The 23,555-nt window shown below is 35.0% G+C and overlaps 1 protein-coding gene across 1 annotated transcript in view; it reads left to right on the top strand.

The window, feature by feature from the left end:
- Frzb (frizzled related protein) overlaps window positions 1-23,270 on the top strand; it is a 30,773-nt gene extending 7,503 nt beyond the window's left edge. Inside the window, exons 2-6 of the mRNA XM_046447599.2 lie at window positions 870-917; window positions 12,886-12,951; window positions 17,463-17,667; window positions 18,056-18,119; window positions 21,757-23,270. Of these exons, the coding sequence (XP_046303555.1) occupies window positions 870-917; window positions 12,886-12,951; window positions 17,463-17,667; window positions 18,056-18,119; window positions 21,757-21,873 (500 nt within the window). The 3' untranslated portion in view covers window positions 21,874-23,270. The remainder of the gene's footprint in view (window positions 1-869; window positions 918-12,885; window positions 12,952-17,462; window positions 17,668-18,055; window positions 18,120-21,756) is intronic.
- The last annotated feature ends 285 nt before the right edge of the window (window positions 23,271-23,555 follow it).

Here is a 23,555-nt window from a genome sequence, read left to right as displayed (position 1 = left end):
GTATAAACCTTTCCTTGTTTAATTTATGATGTGACCTATGAAGAAAAATGATAGAGAAAGAATGCTATTTTCTGTTAGAATAAATAGAAGCATTGAACTCATGTAGCACGGTGTTAACACAGGTGTGACTCTCTTGTATGTAGATGTGAGTTGCAGTGTCAGTGAGAATCCATGGCTAGGTACACATCTCTCAGCAGGTGCTCTGCTGGCAGTGGAATTCATCAGAGGCTGCTTTCTTAATTAGAACACCTTTATCATTAATCGGAAGACCTTTATCTTAATTCAAAGACCTTCATCTTTACCATTTTTTAGGATTATGATATCATAAAAAAATTAATGGCAATTTCTAATGTCACATTGCACTGGCTTTGAACAGGTCCTAGGCAGTAGATTTCCTTTCTGCTGAATAATTATTTGGTCTTCTGTTAATAGAAATGCCTAGCACACTTTCTGAATGTTTTCCTTAGGCACTAAAGAGTTCACTGTGTGCCAGCATAGTGTCAATTCTTTTTGTCATCAAATCACAGTGTTTGGTGAATGCCTAATGTCTGCAAAGCCTTTATTGTGATAGGATGCTCGTCATTTACAACTTTTGTGAAGTTCAACCACAAGTTACTCACTGAATCCTGAAATTTTATAAACAATTGAGGATTCAAGAGTGTCACCTTTCAATCACATCATGGAATAGATCTCATCCATATTCAATTCACAAATAAAAAACAAGCCTTACAACACTAATAAGGTTCCATTTCCTTAAAAAATCTGGCTCTTATGTAAATCAAACCTGCCACTGAATTAGATTTTGATATAGGAATTCTTGAAGTAATAACAAATATGTTATGGCTCTTTCTTTATTCTGTCACTTTCAGATTTTCCTATGGATTCTAGTAATGGCAACTGTAGAGGTGCAAGCAGCGGTGAGTACATCAGGATCTTCCTGGGTTTCATTTGTGGTCAAGCTAGTCTTTGATGTAATCTCAGTACTCAAATTTATAGAAGTTTGTGCCCTAACATTTTAACAGTTTTTAAAAGTAAAAAGAAATTATTTATATTAATTTTATTTTTAGTATTAATATATAATAAAATTGAATTTTTGGTATAGAACTTGATATACAGCAATTTTAATGAATGTATAGATTCATGAACCAACAATACAATCAGAATACAAAACAACTCCATCACTCCCTAAAAGACTCCTTTATTTTATTTTTTAAAAAATATTTTTTAGTTGTTGATGGAACTTTATTTTTTTTAAAATTTATTTATATGTAGTGCTGAGAATCAAACCCAGTGCCTCACACATGCTAGGCAAGTGCACTTCCACTAAGCCACAACCCCAGTCCAAGACTCCTTTTTTTAATCTCCCTGTATAATTAGGTTTTCCCCTAACCACTGTCAATCAGTGATACATTCACTATCATTTTGGTAATGTATTTTTGAGCTTGTCATATAAATGGTATGATAGACTGTGTGACTTTTTGAAATTGGATTTTTTCACTCAGCCTAATGCCTTTGAGAATCATTCATCTTGTTCCACGTTTCAATAATCCATTCCATTTTATTGCTGAATATTTTATTACCTTGGATGTATTACCATTTTGTTTATCCAGTCATTTCTTGAAGGGTATTTAGATGTTTCCAGCTCCTAGCAATCATTAATAGAGCTGCTATATGCATTCTTGTATAGGTTTTTGTGTGAGTATACATTTTCATTTCTTTAGGGTAAATATCTAGGTATAGGATATTTGTGTTATATGGTAAGTATACGTTTAACTTAATAATAAACTGCTCAACTGTTTCCAAAATGACTGTTAAATTTTGCACTGTAAGATTCCAGTTACTCTGTATCCTCATTAGCACTTGGTATTGTAAGCCATTTTAATAAGTGTGTAATATAGCTCAGTGTTCAATTTTCAATTCCCTAATGGTTGATGATATTGAATATCTTTTCATGGGCTAGTGTTCTGTCCACATCTGTTTTTTGTTTTGTTTTTTTTTCTGGTGAAGTGTCTGTTTAATTGTTTTACCCATTTTAAATTGAGTTTTCTAAACATCAAAAAAAATTTTTTTAAAGAGAGAGAGAACATTTTAATATTTATTTTTCAGTTTTCAGTGGACACAACATCTTTATTTTATTTTATGTGGTGCTGAGGATCGAACCCAGTGCCCCGCACATGCCAGGCGAGTGCATTACCGCTTGAGCCACATCCCCAGCCCCTAAACATCAAATTTTGAGTGGTTATTATTTTTATGCATCCAAAGAACTGTCTTTTGGTTTTTTCATTTTCTCTACTGTTTTTATATTTTCAGTTTTATTGATTTCTATTTTTTTCCTTCTACTTGCTTTGGTTTTAAGGTAGAAGCTTATATTTAATATTATTTGACACATTTCTTCTTTATTTTTCTAGTATAGTATAATGCTATAAGTATCTAAGAATGGCATTAGTTGTAGCCTATAAATGTTGATAGTTTTTTTCACTTTTCTTCAGTTCAAAATGTTTTATAATTCCTTGAGACTTCCTCTGACTCATGCATTATCTAGGATTGTGTTGGTTAATTTAATAATATTTGGGGATTTTCCTGTTACATATATTTTACTTTAAAAAATTTTTTGTGTTACTTTAAAATTCTATTATGGTCAGAGAACATTCTTTATATGATTTAGATTCTTCTAAATTTGTTTAAAGTTTATTCTAAGAATAAGGATGTGATCTATCTTGGTGAATGTGTACTTGAAAAAAGTATATTTTGCTGTTTGGTAAAATATTCTTTGAATGTCAATTCCATTCAGTTGATTAATACCTTTGTTTAATTCTTTTTTTATTGCTAGTCTCCTGTCTGCTAGATTTATTGATCACTGAGAGAGATTTATATCTCAAACATTTTTGTGTGCATTTTGATTTTCTTTTCAGTTCTGTCAGGTTTGCTTCATGTATTTTGAAGTCCTGTTATTTGGTATGCACATATTTAGTATTTCTTATGTCTTATGGTGAATTAATATTTTTAAAACATAGTGTCTCCCACCTCTGATAATTGTCTCTGCTTTAAAGCCTATTTTTGTCTGATAATAATATAAATACTCCAGCTTTCTTTTAATTAGTGTTTTCAATGTGTTTCTCTATCATTCTACTTTTAACATACCTACACATTGCTTTTTGATGAATTTATTTTTATCATTATTTTAAAAATAAATTTCTTGTAGACATCATATAGTTGGATTGTGTTTTTTTGTTGTTGATTCTTTTTTTTTTTTTTTTTTAGTCCATTCTGTTAGTCTTTGTCTTTTGATTGGTGTAATTTGACCACTTAACCTAATGTAATTATTAATATGTTTGTATTCAGGACTATCATTTTACTTGTTTTCTATTTGTTTGTTTTCTTTTTCATTCCCATTTCATTCTTTCTTTGGGGTTATTTCAATGTATTTCCCTCTTCTCTTGCACACACACTCTTGGGAGTGTGTTCATGTATAAAATCGCATGGGAAGATAATATCTTATATTATCTTATATTTTTCTTTTGACCATTAAAAAAACTTTCAACAACTTAAGAGCTTACTATCTCTTATTTCCCAATGTTCCAGGCTTCTTTCTGGTATCTTTTCTCTCCTGTCTGAGGCACTTCCCTTAGTACTTTTAGAACCGTTCTGGTGGCAATAAGCTCTCTGTTTTCCTTCACCTGAAAATGACTTCATCTCACCTTTACCTCTGAAGGATATTTTCACTGGATGTAGAATTCTGATCTGGCAATCCATTTCGCACTTTAAAATATTCTGCTCACTTCTGGTTTCAATGTTTCTTATGAGAAACTGGCAATGAATGAATCATTGTTCGTCTGCAAGTAATGCATCTGTTTTCTCTAGTTGCTTTAAAGATTTTTTCTTTGTCTTTAGTTTTTAGTAGTCATATTATGACATGCTTGGCCATTGATTTGTTTGAGTTTTTCTTTTTTAGGATTAACTGAGATTTCTGAATTTACAAATTTATAATTTTTGCCAAATTTATGAAGTATTAAAGAATTATTTTTTCAAATACCCACTTTTTATATCACACTGTGAAAGTTAGAAGACATTAGCAACACTATAAACAATATATAAAAATAATACAACATGTAAAACTACCTAGAATGAGTGCAGTGTTCCTAGGTTCAGTGTTTACTGTTCTGTTTTTAAAACTGTTTTCCTGTTCCCTGGTATAATGGGGGTGAGGAAAACAAACAACAGGCAAAACCAAAGCTCATTCTGTTTGTAAAAAAACACTACTAGAGACATATTTCTGAAAAGAGAATATAATTTGTTCACACACAGAATTTTATACTTTGGAGAAATGTAACAGCTGAGATGGATCATGATAAAGCAGGAAGTGAAGAAGGCACAAAAACACTGTAACCCACATACTGACCTCTTTCCAAAGTGTCAAGCTGTTTGTGTCTGGAATTTGGGAAAGAAATTCTTTCACTCCAATTAATTTATTCTTTGCCTCAAAGCTTAACAATTTTTTTTTCTTTTGGAGATAATGACTGTGAGCAGCTTCCAATTTGTGAGGGTTTTACTGTTGTAAATTCGCTGTCATAATAAGGAATAGACCCTCTCTATTTGTATGGCATGAAATATGGGGGAAAAATAATTCATTCCCCTTGAGTCTCTTTGTCAAAGCAGCACAGAAAATTTAGGCAGACATTGACATGATTTGATGAAAAGGTATGCTTATTAAAAGAATTTTTAAAAAATTTCCCCAGGAATTTTTTGGTATGACAATCAATTTATGAGCATTTATATTTAAAAATGAACAAATTTCTCTAGAGGAGATGTAGTTAATTTCTGACACTTATTAACTACCCAGTCATGACAAAATTATTTTTCTGAGTCTGTTTCCCAACATAAAATCAGATTGTACTGACCCCTGAGTTCCCTTCTGCAAATGCTTACTAATTCTAGAGATCAAATTAACCTGGGGTGGCTTCCGTGCTTTACTGGAAAAAAATTAGGATAGATAAACAGTATTTTTGTAATAGTACAGTAGCTTGTAACTGCAGGATTTTCTTCATGACTTTGCAGCCAGTGATACTTGTGAACAATTCTCTTTCCTCAGCAGTCCTCTCTTTCCCAGTTCTTCTCCCAGAGCCCCACATCTGTGGGCACATCCAGAGGCTCCTGTGCTTGGCCTCTCTCCCTCTCTCCTCATGATGATTTTTTGCTATCAGAGTTCATCCAGCTACACAGATCATTGTCACTTTTGTGAAGGTAGTTCTGAATCAAACTCCCAGGTAGAATACCACATTTTTCCTCCAATAAAAACTTCTCTCCAGCTATCCTACTTGTACTTTAAATATAATATATTTAATAGCTAGAGTAAGATTTTCATTAAAAATTTTTTCCTGCTGGGCATGGTGGCGCATGCCTGTAATCCCAGTGTCTCTGGAGACTGAGGCAGGAGCATCTCGAGTTCAAAGCCAGCCTCAGCAAAAGCGAGGCATTAAGCAACTCAGTGAGACCCTCTCTCTAAATGAAATACAAAATAGGGCTGGGGATGTGGCTCAGTGGTCGAGTGCCCCTGAGATCAATCCCCGGTACAAAATAAATAAATAAATAAATAAATAAGTAAATAAATAAATAAGTAAAATTTCTTCATTCAGCTCTCTTATGTATTATGTGCCACTGTCATTTTATAGATCCCCGATTCTGAAGTTTCATAGCTTTGTTTCAGTCCATTATTCTACCATTCATCAAAAATGTAATGAATGCTTGCACCAGACACATTATATACCAAGATCATGAAATGAAGGAGTAGACAGGTGGCTGGCACTTCATTTTCCTCTACCTCCTTTTTCTGTGCCTAGCTTTGATTAGACATAGGATATTCTAAAGGCTGTGGAACTCATTTTGTCTTTTTGCTGATTGATCTCTTTAGAGTATATCACAAAATGCAACACTTTAGATGCCACAATGGAAAACGATCAGAATTGCATTGATTCTTACTATATTTTGAATATTCTGAATGTCTCTTAGATATAGAAACCTTATGTTAGGTAGTTTATTTTAAAATTTCCAAAAAAATGTGAATCCTAAAGGAATAAATTAAAATTTCTTTTCTTATTAATACAGCGGTAGTCCTTTCAATCTTAAGCAATTCCCTTTTACAAAATGCAAATTACTATGAATTGAGTTCTTTATTACAATATTTGAGGTTTGTTTTTATAGCTCAGTTGAACAAATGTTACTTATGCTTTTTAAAGCCTTATTATATTGAACAGGTTCGCCAGCCAACTTCATCACATTTTCCATATACTGCTTTAATCCAAAATAAAATTTAATATGATATTTTTTGCCTTATGTAGATGTTTAGGAAATAAATATTATTTTAAACAGGTAATGAATGGCTGCTAAGTCATGGCACACTTCATTTTATAGAAAAATGAAAGGAGTATCTTATATGAATTTTTATACTAATGGTGTTCATGAAGGTTTAATTTACTTACTGTAAAATGCATAAATCTCAAGTGTATGCTACAATGAATTTTGACAAATATATAGACCCAGAACAAGATAGAGAACATACACATTGCCCTTTGAAATTTCCTTGTGCCCACTTTAGGTAAGCACAGTTCTAATTTTTATTACTATAGGTTAGTGTTATCTGATTTTCAGCTTCAAGTAAATGGAATAATATGATACATCTTTTTTGATTGGCTTCTTTTGCTTACTATAGTGTTCTTGAGATTCATCCATCTAGTTCTGTTCATAACTTCATTATGTTTATTGCATAATGATACAGGCTTTTCTGAGCATAATGCCAATGTGACATTTTAAATTCTAGCCTTTTAAGTCTTGTTCCTGATTTAATACAGTTCTTGTTTTCTTGTTCTGTAGAAATGGCAATGTATTATTCCCCATCTCCACTTCCTCATTGTGATCAGGACACTAGGGTTCTGGTATTTTGTTTTTTAATATCTAGGAGCAACAAACCCCTATTGGTTTTCCATAAACTGTACAATTGATGACTTCTAATTCTGGGACAAGAGAATGTGATTGGTCCTAGGGGTATAATCTAGAGATGTTTTTCATCTCCTTCTTTCTAGAAGGATGGTGGAACTAACCTTCTAGAAGGCCAATTGGTAAATTCATGCTCCATTTAAGGTCTATCAGAACATCCTGAACTTTTCCATTTAGTCTTATGCTAACTTCATAATCCTAATTTCAGGCATCCCACTCTTTGCCTACGACCTCTTTTTATTCCAGTTCATTGACTCTGATACCATCACTACTATTTTTCTCCCAGCTCCATTAAGACGACCTATCCATCAACAACCACTTATTATCTGTTGAATTCCTGGCCTCCTGTCTGCTTGAGATTTCACTGTCTATGGTAATAATCATCCTCTTGAAAACACCATCAACTCCCTTTCTTCTCTTCCTCTGTTATACTTACCAGGCAAATTCCCAACTCTAGTTGCTGGAAATCACTCATCTGGGGTGACTGACAACCAACATTGCCCAGTAATTCTATCTACTGGAAAACTGGTCTTTCCTAATAACTGCTTCATATTTTGTCCCTTCACATCACCACCTCCTGCGTCTCAGTCTCACATTCCTCCTGGCTGATGACTTCACTTCATCTTGCAATGAGAAGGTAAGAGCTGTTGGGAGAAACTCTCTTATCCTCCACCAACAAATTTATAGCCCTGTCAGTATCGGTGCCCCTCTCTCCTTTTTCTCATGTAGTGGATGAAGTGTCCTGGCTTTCAAAGTCTTATTGTCCCTTTTGCTGAGAATCCTGTCATCTCCTTGCCAATTAAACTCAATGGGCCCTTTTATTTCTGAACTAATTTGAGCTTTGAGGGTCATTTAACACGGAGGACTGCCCTCCTTTTCCCTTAGAACTCCCTCTTTTTTTCAGCTTTCCTGACTCCACAGCCTCCCTTGTTTCCTCCCACATCATTGGATGCTCCTCCTCAGTCTCCTTTTTGGCTTTTCCTTCTCTATCTTATGTATATATCAAGACGTACTTCCTGCCTGGGTGAATATAACTCATTTTTTAAGCTTAAATATTATTTCCTCTGAAGCCAGTTTAGGTTAAGTCATTTGTTCTCATTACATATATACATTGTACTTTTCTTCATAGCACATATCATCCATGACAGTAAGTTGTTTTGTGTGTAATTACTTGTTCCATGTTTGTATCCTCTTCTGGATTGTCTGCATTGCCCATCAGGTGTTCCACAGGACTATTATAGAGTCTGGAATATAGCAGATCCCCAATCAATATTGGTAGAGGGCATGAATGAATGTGCAGTTGACTAAGAGGGTTCAACAAATGTGAGTGCTCTTTCTCTTTACCATCTCACATTTACAGAATGTTGAATATCTCAAGGTGACAGAGTCAGAGGACATTTCTTTTTATATTTTATTTTTTCATAGTTGTAGATGGACAGCATGCCTTTATTATTATTATTTTTTAAATGCAGTGTCAAGGATCGAACCCAGTGCCCCACACATGCTAGGCACGTGCTCTGCCACTGAGCTACAGCCCCAGCTCGAGGACGTTTCTGTAGAGGAAAGACAATTTCATGATTGATGATGTTAATAGATGTTTAAAATTACCTATGTACATGCTCATAGACACTTCTTTTAGCCAGGTAAAAACCATAAATCTGAATTTCAACTAGGTCAGAGTTAAGGATATAGATCTTCAAATCATGAAAAAATTTATTTTATGTATCATTTAAAATTTTCTGTTGTCTGCCCCTAAGTTTCTTAAAATGGAGGGAGAGAGGAAAAGTGGGTCTCAGGAGTCAGGTGTCAGGATATAAAACATACAGCGTATTTGGCACAAATTAATATTACTTGAACTCTGATCTGATTAGAAAGTTTAGTCTTGGGAGTTAAAGTGGAAATTTAACACAAATAGAATAGTATCCACCTCCTGCTTTTTGAAAACAAATCTTTAGTTCGGATTTCATATCATTTCTTAGAAAAATTAGAAAAAAATATTCACTCAAAGATAGTTTTCTGAAGTCATGGTACATGAAAGATCATAGGACTTTTGGAATCTGGTGAAGTTAATTATAGTCTTACAGCTTTGGATGAGACCCCAAATAGTTCAATCCAAACAAAGGTCAGGGCTTGTTGGAAAATTATATTATAATGAAGCACTAACTCAAACAAGTTTGTGTTAAATAGTGAAATATCAAAATTCATAATTTCTTCTGGTACTTGGAATTCCTTAGAGCTCATAAAACTGTGTCAAAAATACTACTATTCTCATACATTTTTCAATAAATAACTCTATTATATATCAAACTAAAAAATAAAGGATATGTTCATTTTCCTCTCTGAACTAATAATTTAATTATTAGAAACTCACTTTGGAGAGGGAAGTTGCTCATTGCTCTCACACTGCAGGATGCTGGGGGGCGCTTCCCAAGTTGCAAACCAAGTTCTAGGAGGTGCAGGGCATGTTAACTTCTCAAGTTTGTACTAGGGGAATAAAGTCATGTTTGTACTAGAATAATAAGCAGGCCTCAGGTTCAGTAATAGAGAAATAGCAGAGCATTAATTCTAGGAGAGTGACTGAAAGAATCGAATGAGAGGAGTGCAGGAATGTGAGGAAGCACTTGCCCAGGTCAATGGCCCATCATAGCCCATGGTTGCTATTGGGATGTAGCCCTGCACACTGTCCCGTGATTCAGGATATTGCGCTTAATTCAAGGCTTCCAGGTAAATGAACTGCTGATATTAAAACTTTACTCAAATTTGGAGATCTTTATCTTCACTTGGTCTAATTTTTTTTAATCAAAGCTGCTCCTTCAACTTTTTAAATATATATTTTTTCTGTTAGATAAAACACTGGGGCAGACTCTTTATTTCCTTCATATGCGTTTCTTTTCAACAGTGAACCATAAGAAAATCATGTCTAATGGTTTTGTGCAAAGTTCAGTAAATATTAGATTTTATTTTGCCAGTATAGAAAACCAAACTTGAAAACTGTATGCCATTGGGAAGCTGGCAGAGGAAGACTACAAGCAATTAAACTAGTGACAAGAGTGATGCTAGGGCCCAATAAAATGTCCAACTATCAGGAAATCATCTATTAGTAGCAAAGAAAAAGAAACCATTGCTTTGATTTAGGGTGATGGGCACAAAAAATATAATAAGTATTTCATGCAATGTCTCCTTCCATGACTTTGCAATTTCCTAGTTTTAAGGCTTTTGTAAATAGTATGGATGTTTGTAAACACAAATTAAAAGAGGGATAATGTTTCCTATTCATTGACTAAGATACACTTTTCATGAATATGTTTGTGTTGAGTAAGCATAAATAATGAAAGGAAGTTCTTTCACATGTGAAGCTTATGAATATAAAATTCTACTTCTCCTCATTACTCTGTTAATTTATTGAGTTATTAGTTACCTTTGACTAGACAGATGTTTGCTTATAGCAATAGCTAGGAATTGGGGCATATCTACATGCGTTATGGCACTTTTTCCTCAGAGACCAGCTGGGGTAAAAAGTGCTTTGCAGATGAGCAAATTGTGGTCCCAAGAATAAATTGCTTAGCTCATCAGCTATTAGGTAATAGTCTAATTATGTATATGTAATTGTATACATAGTTTCTTGAAATCTTATTAAGTCAGATTTAATTATAATATAATTAAAATTCTTTATCTGCCTGGGAAGTTTTATGGAATACATTTGTTTATGCTTTAAGCAAAGTTATATGGGTAACATCAAATTAGATTCAATTCAGTGACAGTTGCTATTTTTTTCAAATGTTTTTTATTAGAATATCAGCAAATTTCTGAAGAATTACAAATGTGTAGATAATTTATCTACATGTATTATTATTATTATATTAACATATTTTTGCGTGCTGGGGATTGCACTCAGGGCCTTGCACTTGTTAGGCAAGTGCTCTGTTACTGAGTTATACCCCCAGCTCCTGTAGATATTATATTTAATATTTATTTATTTATTTATTTATTTATTCATTTAAAAATAAAAGTTCATATCAATATGAGGATAAATCAAAGACAAGAGCATTTATTTCTTCATAAATATTCTAACATTAAGGATCTCTCTCTTTAAAAATGTATAACAGCATAACATTTTATATAAAATAAATCAACTGTATAAGAAGCTAAGAGCTAGATAGCCTTCCATTTTCTTTGAAATGGGAATATAAACAGTTTGTTAATAAGAGTTATTTTTGCAGTAGTCTTCCTCAAAATAGCAACAAGCACTGATATCACCCATTGTTTATTTAGCTGAGATTGTTAATGACAGAAATCTCGCATTAAAAATTCCCTATGGAACAAGGCAGGAAGGTGCCTTGTGTAACACTGAGAAATTCCCAATTCTCTTATGGAGGAACACTAGTTGCTGCTGTGACCTGTCTCTAGAGGAGAAACTTATTTCTAGGACTTGAAACTGACAGAAATCATGCTACTCCTCTGGGGACTGCTGTCACTTATTTACCGATTCAAAGGACATAAAATTTGTTTGGATTAGAAAATACAATAGCCAGCAGTCAACAAAAATGTCAGCCTTTCATTGTTCTCATGCTAACATACATACTTTTAATTTTTAAATTAAATTAAATTGAATTAAATAATTAATTAATTTTTGGAACTGGGGGTCGAGCCCAGGGGTGCTTTACCCCTGAGCTATATCCACAGAACTTTTTATGTTTTATTTTGAAACAGGGTCTTGCTAAATTGCTGAGGTTGGCCTCGAACTTGCAGTCTTCCTGCCTCAGCTCCCGAGTCACTGGGATTATAGGTGTGCATCACCACACCTGATCATAAAACACGTTTTAAACAAAACTATTTTGTTAGGTACTTTTCTCTGATTCATGTGTTCTTTTTCCCCCCTTTTCTGTGTTAAAATAGAGGAAACTGATAGCATTTAATTTTTAATGGATCTTTCTCTGTGGTGCTATTTATAAAAGACTACATATAATCAAATATTTTCTGAGGTAATTACAGCTATGGTAAGGCTAACTTCATGGTGACTCATACTTTCTAGGTTTGTGTGTTATTTTCCATTTTTATGTTTCTAGGTCTGTGTATTACTTTCCATTTTTATGTTGCTATTGCTAATAATTTACCATGTTTATGGGGTATATTTCTTAGCTAAGTAATCTCTTCTATAAAATGTATAAAAATCTACTCTGCATGATGTTAAATGATCTAAAGATAAAACATTTTGAGATAATTATAACTTTTTTTTTATATTCATCTGTCCAACATAAAGTGTGTTCGGGTCATGCTTTAAGCAATTATGTGCCAGATATTTTTAAAATATGGAATTTCTGTTTTCAAAATATGTACATAGTGATTTCCTCCAAAAAGTGTAAAGATACTATTGCATGTAATGGCATCTGTTCTACCTGTGTGAGGGCTCATTTAGTTCACGGGGTTGTGGCAATACCTGCTTATCTTCCCAAGTAGGTTTCAGATCTGGGATGTAATATTTGGAAGAGTGGTGTGTAATCTGTAAAATATGTATAAACATCAGGTAATATTCCACAGGCATAGGCCAGCAAACTGAGTATATGTAGAGAATTGCTCTCAGCGGGCATCCATTCTACTTGCATAAGCATTGAACATGTCTTTTTCAGGATTTGGGTCCTGCTTATCTCATGCATGGGGATGAACAGTGTTTTCTCAGGATTTGGATAGTTGGTTAGAGAGTGGTAATTTAAGAATATACAGACATTGAATAAGAGGCTATATTGATAGAAGTAACAGGTGCATATTTCCAGGAAAAAGAGAGACAGAGTTGCAAAGAACCTTTTTACCACTGAAGTCATATGTAGTGTTACCAAAAAATATGAGTAAATAAAACTAATATGGAACATTTGCTTATAATTAAAATGTGTTTTTCAGAACGCTGCAAATGTAAGCCTATTAGAGCTACACAGAAGACCTATTTCCGGAACAATTACAACTATGGTAAGGCTAACTTCATGGGTGACTCATAAGCTACTTTCTACGTCTGTGTGTGTGTGTGTGTGTGTGTGTGGTGTGTGTGTGTGCATGCTTACACACATGAAAATAAGTAGAGTGGTTTAAAGAAAAAGGGTTAAAAGCAAATTAAGAAGGACAACTTTAAGAACATAGTCTCCCTGCTTCAACCAATGTCTCACATGGGCAAAGTTCTTGACAAATGCTCAACTTTGAGCATATCAGGCAGTGTTGCTGGAACCTTGCAGAAGTTTTAAAATGGATGGGTTTTTCTGTACCTGGGAAGTAGAGGAGGATCTTAGCTCCTGTTTGGAGCTGCATGGGCCATCCGTTGTGCTCCACAGGGGTGAACAGAAGAGCACTTTGATGCACCAGGAAGGGTTAAGGTCAAACGTGGTTCTTCAGTCTGTCCCGTGGAAAACACTGGGATAGACCAGTGGAAATAACGCTTGGAAATAATACTTACTAGGTGTTGTTGATATTCAGTAAATTTTATGTTTTGTTATCAAGCTTGACCTAAAAATGTGACATTCAGGTAAACTAATATCAATCAAAGAGCTACCAACACAAATGTATCTGAGTACTTTGAAGGTTGAAGAAACCTTTTGTCTCTGTATCAGGGACTGTGCTGGATGGTTTCCAAATACTCACTTGTTTGTTTTTCTCAACTCCAAATGAAAAATAATACTGTTCTCATTTTATCAATGACTAGTACACCTAAGTTTTTCCTTCATCAATTATTCGTAATGGATTTTTGTGTTCTCATAAGGTATTTTTAAACGTGATTTTTGTACTGACGTTCTTTGGTGTCATAAATATTACCAACATATTTACAAGGAGAAATTACTAGAGTTTTCCAGTTGATAAAATATGGGACTAATTAATGTTTACCGAATTCCTTTGGCATTGTGTTTTTCTTTTTTTTTTTTTTTTTAGAACAGGTTGAGAATATCCCTTATCCAAAATACCTAGGACTAGAAATATTTTAGGTTATAGTTTTTTTTTTTGAGATTTTAGAGTACTTGCATATGTTTAATGAGATATCTTGGGAATGGGACCCAAATCTAAACACAAAATTTATTTATATCTTATATATACCTATATTCACTGCCTAAAGGTAATTTTATATATTTTTTAATGTACCTGCATTTTGACTGTGACTTGTCACATGAGGTCAGGTGTGCACTTTTGAACTTCTAGTGTTGCATTGATGCTCAAAAAGTTTTGGGGATTTTTGGATTAGGAATGCTCACTCAGCCTGTATCTGTAAAACTGATAAAGGTTGAGTTACTTAATCTGTCTGCAGTCAACTATTGATGCTAAGTCAATGAGTAAACACGGTAATTAACAGACTCTTAACATGAACATTATTTTTAAAATGAGAGTCTTCTTGTGTTTATGTGTTCTATTTTCAAGGACATAGGATATATAGAGCAGATTTACTTCTATACTTTTGCAACTTGGAAAGAGGGAAATGGGTAAGACTCTAAAGTAAACTTTGATATCTTCAGAAATACTATGTATTAAGAAGAACAAAGCTGAAAATTCTCAGTCTAGTTAAATCTCTTTAAAATAAATGCACTTAGTTTCTGAAAGTTTCCTTCAGTGAAATCAATTTTTACTTTTTTGGTTTATTACTCATCTTAAGTGGATGGCTTTTCCTAGCTGGTGATGGACACTTTCCAAGGTTAGAAGGTTATGTTTATCTAAGAAGTCGAATGCCTGACTGCTTATCTGAAGACCTTCCCTGTGTGAATTGATGTGAAAAGCCTCAAGGAAAAGGGAGATCTTAATTTTTAGACTAGCTTTTTAAAATTGAAAAATGCTATATGAACGTTTAAGTATAGTTACAATAAAAATAAAAATATAATTTTATATCAGGGAAATATCGTCAGTTCCATTTTACTTATAATTTTTTACTTTATCCAACTTCTTGGTGTGAAATGTTTGATGCTACTATCTTTGTTAAAAGTTAAAATACTAGTTGTTACAAATCCCTGGAAAGAGAAGACTCTGGACAAGGTAGCTGTATGAATGTCATAAAATGAAATGGGATATGGATCGTGATTTTAAAAGAGGAAATAACTTTTTTCAGAATCAATCAATAACCAGACCGTCCATAGTGTGAGGATTATCATTTGTCTGAGACTTACAAATTTGAGGGGCAAGGCAGGTGCTCCAATGATTGAATAGAAGGAAAAACTCTGAAAAGGAAATACATTTTTACTTTCAAAATATGTTGATTTTTATTTTGTATATTTGCTTCTGTCCAAATAGGCATAGGAGCAATTGGTAACTCAGACAAAACTGCTGCTTCATTCAGATTAATTCAGTTACAAACTCTTGAGTTTTAACAAAATTACTTGAATAATAAAGTAGGTCTTGTAGAGAGATATTTATTTTGGAGCGGGTACATGTGCTAAAAATTTCTAATGAAAATAGTAGACACACTGGGTAAATAAATCATTAGCTTGAGAACATTTGCACAGTTCACTAATCTCTAATGGTTGATGGATGCTATGAAGCACATTCGTATAAGCCAGGACACAGAAACATGTCTGCGAGCTGGGGTTAATAATTTATCGTCTGATTCTCTCAAACGACATTTCAAAAAGGGCAATCTTATCTCCCGTTAAAATTCAGAATCAAGAGGACACAAATAGAAAGGTTACTTGCAAATCAAACCAGGCAGGGGCAGTTAGGCAGTTTTATTTTGTTTGCTTTAAATTCTCATACTGAGGCAACTAAATCTCTGAAGGTTGAAATAAGATTTCATTCTAAAGTATTTTAGAAATTGTTCAGTACTTTAATTTCTATCAGATGTAGGCTGTATTGGTAGAATATTAAGTTTCTGTGATGGAGTTGGAACATTGATGGAGAAATGGTTTATTAGCTGGCTTTATATCTGTGTGGATTACTTTTTCCAATCCCTTATCGTCTTGAGCACTTAAAACTCATGGGAAGGTCCTCAGATGAAAGAAGTTTGCAGATTGATTGCAGACCAAGAAGCTTTCAAAATGTATATTCATTTGGATAGATTCTGTTCTCCACTATAAAACATCCGTGGACATTGAAGTAGAGCAATGAGGACCCCTGAGCAAATGCTACTGACCTCTTACTAATTGACATTTTTTACCTATTTCTTGCTTTATTTATTTATTTTGGTACCAGGAATTGAACCCAAAGGTGCTTAACCATTGAGCTAAATCCCCAGCCCACTTTTTATTTTCATGTTGAGACAGGGTCTTGCTAAGTTACTTAGGGTCCTGCTAAGTTGTCGAGGCTGGCTTTGAACTTGTGAACATCTTGCCTCAGCCTCCTGAGTTGCTGGGATTATAAGTATGTGCCACTGTGCCTGACTTTTCTTGCGTTTTTAAAAAACCTTTTTGTTAGAAAACTTATTTACCAGAAGTAGGAATCTAAAGAATTTGGCTCTTTCAAAGGAGAACTACTGAAAACTGGCAGAACTGTGCTTTCTTCTTCTTCTTCTTCTTCTTCTTCTTCTTCTTCTTCTTCTTCTTATTCTTATTCTTATTCTTATTCTTATTATTATTTAGTGGTGCTGGGGATATAATCCAGAGCCTCATACATGTTAGGCAAGTGCTCTATCACTGAGGTTCATCCCCAGCTCCTGTGCTTTCTAGGTTCTAAGTCAACTACTTTGATTTTACATCTGAAGGCAATTTGTCTTCACATTGAGCAGGGAAGCTGACTCTTGAAAGTGGAGGTCCAGTGCCTGTGCCTCTATTGTGAGAGGTAGATTGATGCAATTGGCATATTAGAAAGGACCCCACAATACACCATGGGGAGGAGTACTAGAGCATCTGAATTCTGAGCAGATAGATGCAGGAAACAAGGTCTAGCCATGACGACTTTTTATTCAAGAAGAAAATTTAGTATGCTTAAAGGGGAGCATAAAAGATAATATGCATTGAAACAAAGGAAGAGTGACCTAAGATAAAAGGATGAAAAGATTGATGAACGAATTTGGGAACACTATTAAACAAGACAGCTTATAACACTAAAAAGACTCTCAACGAGAAACCTATTAATAGGCCCTGCAGCAGAAGCAAAGCATGGTGAATAGAGGTCTTTACATGTGGTGAAATTAATATAGTTTAGATTCTTGTTGGCAGCATTTAGGATTGCATATATGTATACACGCATATCTAAAATTAAACTTTTGGGGAAAATTGTATCAGATTATTCACTCAACCTTTGATTATCTAATTGGATTTTTCAAAATGAAACACACACACATATGCATAATACATGCAAATATTCACATACACACAAATTAGAAGGGGATGGGGCTGAGCACTTGGAGGGTAGGCATGTTATTTAGTTTATCACTCACTCTAGGCTCAGGCAAAATCTCTCTCCAAACTCTGAGCATCAATTGGATAAGAATTGGCTGGAAAGAAGCCTCATTGTCTGTTTTGAATAGGGCGCTTGTGTATTATGAAACAGCACATCAGCTTTGTTGTCCTCTATCACAGTCATCAGGGCTAAGGTCAAAGAGGTCAAGACCAAGTGCCATGATGTGACTGCAGTGGTGGAGGTGAAGGAGGTTCTCAAGTCGTCTCTGGTGAACATCCCAAGGGACACCATCAACCTTCACACCAGTTCTGGCTGCCTGTGTCCTCCACTTACTGTCAATGAGGAGTACATCATCATGGGCTATGAAGATGAGGAGCGCTCCAGGTAACTCACACCTTGGGGTTCAGAATAATGTCTTTGCTTACCCTACCCTCTGAGTTTCTTTTTAGAGACCTTACTGTGGCATCCTTACCTTAGGACTTTTTGTCTTCTTGGATATTACAGAAAGGTTGTAACTGGATCCCTGAATTTCATATATTGGATAGCAAAGTTTGTGCATGCAATTTATGGGTGGGCATTTTTCTTCTGGAGACAGGAATCCTAGCTTTGTTTTTAACCATGACTCCCAAAAGGTTAACAATTACTGTCCTCAAACTGGGTTCTCCTATTCTAGTATAAACATATGTAGTCATTTTTGGCACTAGATTCCTTATGTTTTTTAAAAGCATGCTTTACTTTTTCAAAAATGGTTGCTTGTTTAAAAAAAACACAGGTTACTTTTGGTGGAAGGCTCTATAGCTGAGAAGTGGAAGGATCGACTTGGCAAAAAAGTTAAGGTAAGCCTATATTTCATGTTCAAAGTATTACAGTGTACAGAAAATAAAAGTAGAAAACCAGCCACCTGTCACAACCACATGAGAATATTAAAACTTTAAAATATAATATATAAAATGTGTGTGTGTACATATAATTTCTAAGAACTGAGTTTGCCAGCTTGTCTTTAATATCTCTTTCATTTAAGGAATGAGCTCCCTGTATATCAGAGATCAAACTATAGTTGCCACAACGACTCGTAAGTCAAGCTTTCGTTAGTTCATTTCTGGTAGGGAGGCTCCACATTATCATTAGGACCCCAGGCACCTGATTGCTTAATGCTTTGCCATGTTTTTAGGGTGCTGCTTTCATCCTCACAGTTATCTGGGGGTTACAAGATGGCTTCTGTGCCTCCAGCATCACATTTCATTTCAGGTAGAAAGAAAGGAGAGGTAAAAAGGGATTTCCCAGAGCTTCAGCAACTTTTTCTTAGGACTTTTGGTCAGAAGTGAGTATATATATCCATTTCCTAGCTGCAAGAGAGGCTAGGATTTTTTCCCCCTTTAGGTGTAAGCCTTCCTTGGGCAAATTATGGTTCTGTAAGAAGGGAAAATAAATGGTGGTAGGAAAATACCAAAGTTGTCCAATGCACAGACAATAATTCCTATACACAAGGTTTAGCCTGAATCATCTGCCTGCCTGACCAAAGTAGGTCTTTTCAACAGTACTGTAGCTTTATTTTTAATCCAAGGATTCTTAGATTCTGGAATTGGTATAAAGAAAAATGAAGTAGGAAATTACTTCATTATAGAAGATTTCATTTCTTCTTACTGTACTAAGCAGATCTGTTTCAAAGAAAGGAATGTGGGGGGTGATACATAGGGGGTCAAAGAATCTCAAAGGATATGTGTTAGAGTGGGGGTGGGGGGTGGGAATTGTACCAAACATAATACATCCTCTTCCTTCTGCAAGTCTGAAGGCTTGGGAAACGTTTACAGAGTAAGTTAAACACCCCTGGGCAGTTGATCTTATACATCTGGCACTCGGCATAGCAGACACATTTGAATTTAAGTGACCTACAAAAAAATGTAGAGGGCACTCTTTTGCAGGGAGAAACTATCACTGGTTAAGTTCCCTTTTCTCCACATATTTGTCAAAGAGAGGTGCACTCCAAGTGCAGACTTATCACCATTCTAGGCTTATGTCTCTCTTCAGTTAGTTTGGTGTTTACTAAAGAAGTGGCTCTTCTTCAGCATGTTGGAATTTCTTCCTGTCCTTTTAATTTGGTTTTCTGCCTGCTAATGCAGAACAGGAATTTGTCCTAAATTCCTGTACTGGTTGGAAGGGCTTTCAACATCTCTGCTGCAGGGCGAGTAAGGAGCCTCACTGCTGCCCTTGTCCACAGGACGCCTGGCTTGTCTGTCCCTTCTCTTAGTAAGGGGACAATGTGTTTACCTTGCTTGCCATGGGGAACTCTGTGAGTACAGAGTTATTGTGAGATCATTTATGTTCACAGTCTGGATTTAAACATACTAATGGAAGAAGTAAACCAATAACTTGAACCATTTTTTATTTGTATGTACTTAATAGGGGCCAAAGTGTTTGAGTGGAAAGTCTCTTTGACCAGAATTATTGAGATCCCTATTTTAGTTGACCAGTCAACTTGAGACTATACAAAATAGTCTTATGGAGGATATTAGATTTTTATTTAATCAAAGTTGCCCTTTTCAGCTGATGTCTTCTCTATAGGTGGGTGGATTAAGTATTTTTAAAAGAAGTTTTTAGGGTTTTTTCCATCCAAATGATTGGTTTACCTAAGTCTCTGTTATAGCAGATTGTTCAAATCAAGATATTTGGATTGCCTTGGGGAGTTGTGATCAGAATTTTTTTTTTAAATATGGAAACTATAAGATAGTGGAGTAAAATATTCTGAAAAGAAGACTTATTTTCAGTAATAGAAAAATAGTAATAGCTAAGTTAGTATGTGCTATCTCTAGATATTTTTAGTCAATTTTCAGAACAATCATAAATAGGTTCTATTATTAATTTCAGTGTAGAAATGATGGAAATGAGGTTCATTAAATTAAAAAAAAACTTTGCATTGTAAGTAAGTGGGGGAGTGAGGATTTGAACTTGAGCCATCTGATCATTGCTTCTTGCTACTTAATGTGTGATCCTTAGACCAGCAACATAGGCATCACCTCAGAGAGTATTAGATATGATGACCTTGAGCCCCATCCCAGACCTACTAAATAAGAATGTACCTTTTTTTTTTTGTTTTTTTGTGTGTGTGTGTGTGTGTGTGTATGCTGAGGATTGAACTCAGGTCCTCACTCATGCTAGGCAAGAGCTCTACTGCTGAACTACATCCCTAGCCCAAGATCCTGAGGTGATTTCTGTGTTCATCAAAGTTTGAGAAATATATCTGTAGTCCTTATTCACCACCTACATTCTCAAACATAACTTCCATTTAATTTCTTGCATTATATGTAAACATTTTTGGCACTGTTAGTAAATGTGAAAGTGGTTATTAAAACATTGCAATTCTTGCTTTATAAAACAGAATGAAGTCTAGCACAATAACTCACAGTAATCCCAGTTACTTGGGAGGCTGCAGCCAGGGGATCACAAGTTCAAGGCCAGCCTGGGCAATTGTCTCAAAATAAAAAATAATTAAAAGAGCTAGGGATGTATTTCCGTGATAGAGCACACCAAGTTCAATCCCTACAACCACAAAACAGACCAAAGAAATTAAAGAAGGGCAGGATCTTGTCTGTTTTATATGTTGCAGTTGGTAGACATTGTTTAGAAAAATATTTTAGAGACACCATCCCTCCATATTTTTAATTGCTCACATCAAACAGGTTTTATTTATTTATTTATTTTTGGTACTAGGGATTAAACCCAGGATTGCTTAACCACTGAACAACATTCCCAGTCCTTTTTATTTAAATATATTTTTTAGTTGTAGTTGGACACAATACCTTTATTTTATTTATTTATTTTTATGTGGTGCTGAGGATCGAACCCGTCCTTGCATCTGCTAGGTGAGCACCCTACCACTAAGCCACAATCCTAGTCCCCACTCCCAGTCCTTTTTATTTCTTATTTTGAGGCAGGGTCTTGCTAAATTATTTAGGGCATCCCTAAGTTGCTGAGGCAGGCTTTGAACTTGGGATCCTCCTGTCTCAACTTCCTGAGTCACTGGGATTACAGATGTGTGCCACCATGCCCAGTTCAAACAGGTTTTAAAAGTCTATACTGTTATGTTTTCTTTAGAGAAGAAGATGAAAAATAACCCCTCCTACAAATTCTGTATATAAATCTTCCATTTGTATGTCACCTCAAGAAATACTCACAGATACTGGTAGATATTTGCATCACCATTTATAAATATGGAAATTTTAATTTTAAGCTTTGATATGAAAGTATTATTAAACATATTATCAATGCCCAACTTTATTATTTTTAAAATCTGAGCACTATGTTCATAGAGTACAGTTCCATTATTACCCTGGGATATGGATTTTATACTTTTGGGAAAGTAGCAAAGTGCTTTAGAGATCTGACCTGGCATTCTTATCTCATTGTTAAAAGTCATAGAAATAGTGACCCTGGTGATAGGTGCATATGACTTATTTTCGCTTTTAAATTTCACAGCGCTGGGATATGAAGCTCCGTCATCTTGGACTGAGTAAAAGTGACTCTAGCATTAGTGATTCCACTCAGAATCAGAAGTCTGGCAGGAACTCTAACCCCCGGCAAGCTCGCAACTAAATCCTGAAATACGAAGAGTAACATCAGTGGACTTCCTATTGAGACTCGAATTGCTGGGCTAGCAAAGGAAAATTGCACTATTGCACGTCACATTCTATTGTTTACTACAAAAATAATGTGGTAACTGGTATTACTTTTATTTTCTGTTTTTCTCCCCCACTCACCTCTTTAATGGCTTGGGGTTAGATCCTTAAATATATTACATTACCTATTTTAGCAATCACGAAAAAACTTTTTTGGGGGGCAATAACAATAAATTAAACATGTTGATACTAGGGCCCCTTTGCCGGAGTTCCCAGATGTTAATTTCATGTTCTGCACCCAGATTGGAAAAACAAAATTGGCTGTAAGGAGAGATTTCCGCTATATTCAGAAAGCTAGATATGGTTAAAACATTCTCTTCTGATCTAATTATAGCCTTATTTTTGTCTGCCATTTGGGCATTTTCCTCATGCTTAGAAAGTTCTAAAGGTTTATAAAGGTAAAATGGCAGTTTGAAATCAAATGCCACACAAGTACAGGCAAACCAATCAAGCACCAGGAAGCATTTATGAGGAAATGACACACAGATGAATTATTTCCAAGATTGGCAGGAAGCAAAAAAAAAAAAAAAAAAAAAATAGTGCCAGGAGCCAAGGAAAGAACATTTTGCCTGATTAAGAAGCACAATTGAAACCAGTAGCCATTGGGGCGTTAATAGTAGCATTCTTCTTTTGGCAATATATTTGATTTGTTCATGAGTATATTAATCAGCATTAGGGAAGTGGATTATAACTAGGCATCTGCTTGTTATCACCATAGTTTTGTTTAATTTGCTTCCTTCTAAATAAGCCCGTTGGTGGAAGTGTCCCCACCCTTCTTTCATAATAAATTGGATTTAATGTATTGACCAGGAAAAGAAAGTATGTACACATGCACACCAGGATATTCCTTTAAAAAGGCATGTTGCTCTATAAAATGCTGTAGTTTACAGGACAGTGAAATGTGCAAAAATTTCTTTATCTTTTTTTCTTGGTGTGTGTGTATCTGTGTGTACGCGTGTGTCTATGCACTCACATACCCAAGCAGATCTAAAGTATAGGACTGTGTACAGGCCTGACATTATCATTTAGATTTGTGCTGTTTAATGCTCAATTGAAAATGTTTAATAAAGGAATCATAGTTGTCAGGAAAGATTATTCTGACATTGGAACCAAGTCTACATTCTCATTACCCAAGCTGCAGTGAGACCCCCAGGGACCATGGGAAACAAATGATGTTTTTAACTTCCTCCATCAGGGTTCCTTAGAGCATGTGCCATCACTTGAAAGTCTCTTTGCTTGCAGTTTACACGTGTGATATTAGTAGAACCAAATTTCTAAGCTATGGTGTGCTGAAAATAAAACTTATGAAGCAAATGGTGCTGTCTTTCCATTTTTGATAGACTCCAACCAACAACAACTTCTCTAACCCCAAAAGAAAGAGTTCTCACCATTGCCTGTAGGAGGACTGAGTAGGCTTTTTGGCTATCAAATGGTTGCTTTCAGCTAATTTTGCTGTCTGCTCTTTGGACTATATTCTCTGATGCTAGGGCAGGGGCATCTCTTTCTAGATGTTGCTGTCATAACCTTAAGGTATGTTTGGGTGTCACAGGGTAGTGATGAAATCCAAAGTGGGGAACTGAACCTCAGAATTGCTCTTCC

The sequence above is a fragment of the Marmota monax genome, unplaced genomic scaffold, assembly GCF_021218885.2.
Source record: "Marmota monax isolate L192 unplaced genomic scaffold, Marmota_monax_Labrador192_F-V1.1 WCK01_AAM20220418_F8-fsc00007, whole genome shotgun sequence".
Classification (NCBI taxonomy): domain Eukaryota; kingdom Metazoa; phylum Chordata; class Mammalia; order Rodentia; family Sciuridae; genus Marmota; species Marmota monax.
This window is presented reverse-complemented; position numbering and strand designations above follow the sequence as displayed.